General features: G+C 45.0%; 1 protein-coding gene across 1 annotated transcript; it reads right to left on the reverse strand.

The window, feature by feature from the left end:
- Window positions 1-274: 274 nt before the first annotated feature.
- LOC124789551 (cuticle protein 18.7-like) lies at window positions 275-3,173 on the reverse strand. Its single transcript, XM_047256952.1, has 2 exons — window positions 3,076-3,173; window positions 275-983 (listed from the first exon to the last, which is right to left on the reverse strand). Exons 1-2 carry the CDS (start codon window positions 3,124-3,126, stop codon window positions 381-383), a joined length of 654 nt encoding a protein of 217 aa, XP_047112908.1. The 5' UTR covers window positions 3,127-3,173; the 3' UTR covers window positions 275-380.
- Window positions 3,174-6,800: the final 3,627 nt, after the last annotated feature.

A 6,800-nucleotide genomic window follows, 5' to 3' on the forward strand; every position in this document is an offset into this window, starting at 1 on the left:
TTCCTATCTGTGAAGACATATTGAGGACCTAATATTAACAGTCAGTTAAAGCGTACCAGGTGAAATATTGCTGCGTACTTCCACGCTCAGAGAACTGTCTGCTAGTATCGAACTTATTGCCTATATGACTCAACACCACTGTCCCAGTAGCCATCATATGATGGCGAGTCCCATCCATAAAATGTTTGAAATTCTTTCAGCATTATTGTATGGATATCCATTTTGATTTACTTCTGTCGCGAAATGAAAGGAAACGAATGACAAGAGACAAATGTGAAATGTACAGTTTTATTCAGGTATCACAGCAACGTTTTCAAAAAAATTAAGCCTCACAGGTACCATTGATTGCATCAAGTCGTCGTAACGCCATCGGTGACAGTTCAGAGGATCAGACCGTTGCGAGCCTTAGCTTCCAGATGGGCGACGGCGTCGGCCACCTTTCCAGCAGCTACCTCAGGGGTATCCAGAGGAACGCCGTTGGGGCCGATCACAATGTTGGCCGGTCCGTATGCAGCGTATCCAGGGTGGATGGCGGAGTAGGCCACAGCGGGGGCAGCAGCAGCATAGCGGAGGGCCGGGGCGGCGATGGCGTGGGCGGCGGCGGTCCTGGCGTCGATGACGGCGGGGGCGGCGGCAGCGATAGCGGGGGCGGCGGCAACGACGGCGGCGCTGTTCACGATGGCGTCGCGCACGCGTGTCTCAGCCACGGCGTTCAAGTGGGCTGCCTTGGAGGCGGCCACCTCAGGGGTGTCCAAAGGGATGCCGTCAGCTCCGAGGGCGATGTTGGCAGGGCCGTAGGCGGCGTATCCTGCGTGGATGGGGGCGGCGACGACGGCGGGGGCAGCACTGTAGGCCAATGCAGGAGCAGCGCTGTAGGCCAGTGCGGGGGCGGCGGCGATAGTGGGGGCGGCGGCGATGGCGCGAGCGGCTCCCAGGTAGCCGGGCTTTGCCAGAGCCACGGCGAGGATAGCGCTCAGGACGACCTGAAACAAACAGTCGGTTGGTAAACCTGTCCTTCTTTCTCAGCACCGATGAAAACGTACAGTGCCTACAAGAACCTTACGCTTTTATGCATAGTTAATAGTTATAATGTTATACAGAAAATTCAAGAAAATAAATAGAATACTTTGAAGGTAGCTCTCATGAAAAACATTTGCGTCATGGTTTCTTCAACATTTCAAAAATTAGGCTGAAAAACTGGTTGATCTTCATTACATCCATAATTTTCTATAGCTACCCCTGCTTTATTTGCTCAAATTTATTATTCGTTTCAAGCAGTGGATGTATTCAGCTATTTCCACGTTCGAAGAGTTTCCTGAATTCTCTCACTCATGCAGATTACTTTTATAGGCCTTTGTCCTTTTTTTTATTGTTTGCAAGTATGCTGACGAACAGTTGCAAGTATGAAATATTTAGGTGTAAGAAGAATGAGTTGGCTTTCCAAGAGTTTGGGAAAACTTACAAAGTCGATCTGTACCGTGTAATAGGAGTATTTCAGTTCATTACTAACATCATTTTCTGTAGCTATCAGGACATCTTCCACTATCGTTATTTATACAACATATTTCAACTTTTTACTGTTTATTGCATCGAACATACTGGCCCCACATTGACAAATATTTATGAACTCTCTCATGTACTGGGATGATTGTAATACGTCCTCTATGTGTTTATTCTTATTTGTTATTTACTACTACAACTATGCACGTATACCAGTGAACAATCTGCGATGCGTAAATACTACTGGTGAGCAAACTGAATGTCACTGTATGGTCTTTGAAACAGTTACTGATAACTGCCTTTTCCTATAAGAGGGAGCCGGTCGCTGTGGCCGAGCGGATCTAGGCACCTCAGTCCGGAACCACGCGACTGCTGCGGTCGCAGGTTCGAATCCTGCCTCGGGCAGGGATGTATGTGATGTACTTAGGTTAAACAGGTTCAAGTAGTTCTAAGTCTAGGGGACTGATGACCTCAGATGTTAGGTTCCATAGTGCTTAGAGCCATTTGAATCATCTAGAAGAGGAAGAAGGAAGCTTTTCGGTTTATCATTGAAATCTGTGCCGTCGGTTTCGAATTTAAATATGTGCTCTAGAGAGAATATAAGAGGATATCTACCTTGTTTCTGCTTTATATCTGCAGAACTATTTTTATTGTTTCTTCTTTCCCGAAAGGCAAAGTTAATTTTTATGCAGACTATTTCAGTTGTTCTATTACTAAACTTTTTACTTTGGAACGATGGAACAAAGGAAAAACTGCAAAGCTGCACATTTTTATATAGCTCCGGTGGTTACTGCGAGGACACATACAACCTTAAATAAGCTTCGCTTGTTATTATGTATATGATAAGTACTGAGACCTCTCTTTCACCGTCTGTTGTCTTTCCTTATAGTAATGGTACTCATGTCCGCAACACGAATATTATCAAGAAAATTATAAACCGCCGCTCATTTTCCACATTAACTCCCTTTGCGTTTTAAGTAGTACTATGAGTTCCAGTGGTGTGTTGTGTTCAACACATGTGTACTATTTCATAATTTTCTGACTCTACAGATTTCTACTTTGACTAATGTTCTAACATATCTCCCTCGGTCTCTTCTTCTCCAGGATGAACTGCAGTGTTTATCAATAGCTGAAGCTTTCATGTGCATTTCAACTACATTGTATTGACTGCATTTTCTTCATATTTCAGCTCATCTTCTATAGTTTTATTACAAAAATCAGTGTAGCTCAGTACTCAATGGTAGTTTTGTTCAGTTTACTGCAATCTTCCTTTACGATTGCAGTAAAAGCTACCACAATCCTACGAAATAAATTACTAAGGCCTTCTTGCAAGTGGGGCGATCACTAATTTGAACATGTACTTCCATTCTAGCAACGATTTTGTTTTAAGAACCAAACAGAGGCACTGTAGAACGCTTTAGAAATCCAAACTTTGCTCAGAACGTTTGAACCTGTAACTTGTGGCAGACGTAACGGCTTCTATCTTCCTGTGAATTCGTCAGCGGCTATTCATTCCTACAGCCGAAAAAACTACTATCAGATGGCTTCCTCTGGCAGTAAGGAGCGCTCACTCACCAGGACCTTCATGCTGCTGATGCTGCTGCTGCTGCTGAACTGTGCCCCCATCGGCTCGGCAGACGGTATATATAGCAAGTCGCGACCCCGACCGTGAGGACGAGGTGGGCGGCGGGCGGCGGTCCCCCTGGTAGGGAGGGAGGCGTCGCCCATGGCCAGACCCCGCCCTGGCGCAATGCCGGGTGCAGGTGGACCGGGCGGCCGCTATTAGGCAGCCGCGCTCAGAGGAGGCTAATGACTGCTTAGCCGCTGGCAGGTGTCTGGACACCTCGAGGGCACGTGCTGGAAAACGCTTCTGTGACGCTACAACGCAGTCCATGCTACGATTTTTTTTTTTTTTTTTTGCTTACTTAACACATGAAACTGTTTGTATTTGATGTACTGTCTAGTGTAAATATGTATTGTAAATACTATGTTTAAATTATGTAGTATTTAACACTGGCAAGTCAGGGCATATTTAGTTAACGTTGAAGTCAAAGAGATACTGGGGATAGCAGTTCGATTTTACACAGAGTACGCGAAGAAACTTCAAAAATGGCTCTGAGCACGATGGGACTTAACATCTATGGTCATCAGTCCCCTAGAACATAGAACTACTTAAACCTAACTAACCTAAGGACAGCACACAAAACCCAGCCATCACGAGGCAGAGAAAATCCCTGACACCACCGGGAATCGAACCCGGGACCACGGGCGGGGGAAGCGAGAACGCTACCGCACGACCACGAGCTGCGCACGCGAAGGAACTTGCCCCCCTTTTTGCAGCGGTGTACCGTAGGTCTCTAGAAGAGCGAAGCATTCCAAAGGATTGGAAAAGGACCCAGGTCATCCCCGTTTTCAAGAAGCGACGTCGAACAGATGTGCAGAACTATAGACCTATATCTCTAACGTCGATTAGTTGTGGAATTTTGGAACACGTATTATGTCCGAGTATAATGACTTTTCTTTTGACTAGAAATCTACTCTGTAGGAATCAGCATGGGTTTCGAAAAAGACGGTCGTGTGAAACCCAGCTCGCGCTATTCGTCCACGAGACTCAGAGGGCCATAGACAGGGGGGTTAACAGGTGGATGCCGTGTTTCTTGACTTCCGCAAAGCGTTCGATCAGTTCAACACAGTCGTTTAATGAACAAAGTAAGAGCATATGGACTATCAGACCAATTGTGTGATTGGACTGAAAAGTTCCAAAATAACAGAATGCAGCATGTCATTCTCAATGGAGAGTAGTCTTCTGAAGTAAGAGTGATTTCAGGTGTGCCGCAGGGTTGTGTCGTAGGACCGTTGCTATTCACAATATACATAAATGACCTTGTGGATAACATCGGAAGTTTACTGAGGCTTTTTTCAGGTGATGCTGTGGTGTATCGAGAGGTTGTAACAATGGAAAATTGTACTGAAATGTAGGAGGATCTGCAGCGAATTGACGCATGGTGCAGGGAATGGCAATTGAATCTCAGTGTAGACAAGTGTAATGTGCTGGGACTACATAGTAAGGTAGATCCCTTATCATTTAGCTACAAAATAGCAGGCCAGCATCTGGAAGCAGTTAATTCCATAAATTATCTGGGAGTACGCATTAGGAGTGATTTAAAATGGAATGATCATATAAAGTTGATCGTCGGTAAAGCAGATGCCAGACTGAGATTCATTGGAAGAATCCTAAGGAAATGCAACCCGAAAAGAAAGGAAGTAGATTACAGTACGCTTGTTCGCCCACTGCTTGAATACTGCTCAGCAGTGTGGGATCCGTACCAGATAGGGTTGATAGAAGATAGAGAAGATCCAACGGAGAGCAGCACGCTTCGTTAGAGGATCATTTAGTAATCGCGAAAGCGTTACGGAGATGATAGATAAACTCCAGTGGAAGACTCTGCAGGAGAGACGCTCGCCGGCCGGTGTGGCCGAGCGGTTCTAGGCGCTTCAGTCTGGAACCGCGCAACCGCTACGGTCGCAGGTTCGAATCCTGCCTCGGGCATGGATGTGTGTGATGTCCTTAGGTTAGTTAGGTTTAAGTAGTTCTAAGTTCTAGGGGACTGATGACCTCAGCTGTTAAGTTTCATAGTGCTCAGAGCCATTTGAACCATTTGACAGACGCTCAGTAGCTCGGTACGGGCTTTTGTTAAACTTTCGAGAACATACCTTCACCGAAGGTTCAATCAGTATATTGCTCCCTCCTACGTATATCTCGCGAAGAGACCATGAGGATAAAATCAGAGAGATAAGAGCCCACACAGTAGCATACCGACAATCCTTCTTTCCACGAACAATTCGAGACTGGAATAGAAGGGAGAACCGATAGAGGTACTCAGGGTACCCTCTGCCACACACCGTCAGGTGGCATGCGGAGTATGGATGTAGATGTAGATGTAGATTGTTTGGTCGCGCCGCTGGTCGCGGGAGCGCGCCAGCGGGCAGTAGTAGCAGTGACGCCGTGCTCGGAGTGAGACGTACAGTAGAGTGCTGCTGTTCCTAGCTGTGTTACGTCTAACAGCTAGTGTGTGGATCTAAGTACGACAGGAAAGTAATGGTTGGCATATCTGGGAGCATGGCCGTGCAAGTTATTATGGATTAATGAGCACAGTACTGAAGAAACGAGGGCTTAAATGTGAAGCGCACTGTGGGCCCAAGTCGCAACAGTAAAAGCCCGCTGCCACATTGTGTCGCCGCCGTGTACTTCCGTCGATCCACCGACCACGAGCGAAGTAAGATCTACGTAATTTTCGTAGGATAAAATTGTAGAAGGCTTGCCAGTGACTGTGCTTTTCTCTGAAGGTGAAAAATTAATAACAAGCACTTTATCATCGAAGTGTTGCAGTTACATTCCACCCGACAATAACACAAGTAGGTCCCTTCCGATCCTTACTTTATTGAACTGTGTTCAAATGGCTCTGAACACTATGCGACTTAACTTCTGAGGTCATCAGTCGCCTAGAACTTTGAACTAATTAAACCTAACTAACCTAAGGACATCAGGCACATCCACGCCCGAGGCAGGATTCGAACCTGCGACCGTAGCCGTCACTCGGCTCCAGACTGTAGCGCCTAGAACCGCACGGCCACTCCGGCCGGCGAACCGAGTGTGTTACGCCATTAACAAGAGAAGATGTGTTAATTACCATATTATTTGCATGGACGGCGAAGAGTAAATTTCAGACTGTTTTGAACGATTGGTTATCGTAGTTATCTGTTGCACGTAATAAGCTTACGCCAACCGTAGTAACTTAATAATAGACTGAAGTAATCAATTTGATTATTAACATTTATTTCAATGCATATTCAGCTGAAGTTAATTCAAGGATATTTCATGAAACTATAAAGCTTATATCACCTGACAATCGCCCAACTAATCAATTATTATCATTCAAAACATAGTTAATCAATTATTGGCAATATATTCCATTGTCAGTAGATTAAACTGTGCAAAGTGTGTAATTTTAAAGACAGAACGACAGTCCATTATTCAAAATCTCGATAGATAATTATCTGTGTTGTCAGCATTGCACTTAGCTGACAAATTATGAACAAAATAACAATGATTAATTCTTATTGAAAGTTAACCATTAATGTTTAAGTGTAGTTAGATTGTTATGACATTATTTTTATGAGTACTGAGCCTGACACAGCACTTACGTAAAAGTTCCCGTTCCACCTGCTGCGCTACAAACAGGTAAACTTTATTTTTGACACAATTATTCACGTACTTAACAGGACTGTCACTCATCAGT

This window comes from Schistocerca piceifrons, chromosome 3 (genome assembly GCF_021461385.2).
Source record: "Schistocerca piceifrons isolate TAMUIC-IGC-003096 chromosome 3, iqSchPice1.1, whole genome shotgun sequence".
NCBI lineage: Eukaryota > Metazoa > Arthropoda > Insecta > Orthoptera > Acrididae > Schistocerca > Schistocerca piceifrons.

Coding starts and splice junctions, on each gene's coding strand:
- LOC124789551 (XM_047256952.1), bottom strand. CDS start 3,126: ATGGGGGCACAGTTCAGCAGCAGCAGCAGCATCAGCAGCATGAAGGTC. Junction 984..3,075: donor TCAGCAGCATGAAGGTCCTG/GTGAGTGAGCGC, acceptor TGTTTGTTTCAG/GTCGTCCTGAGCGCTATCCT.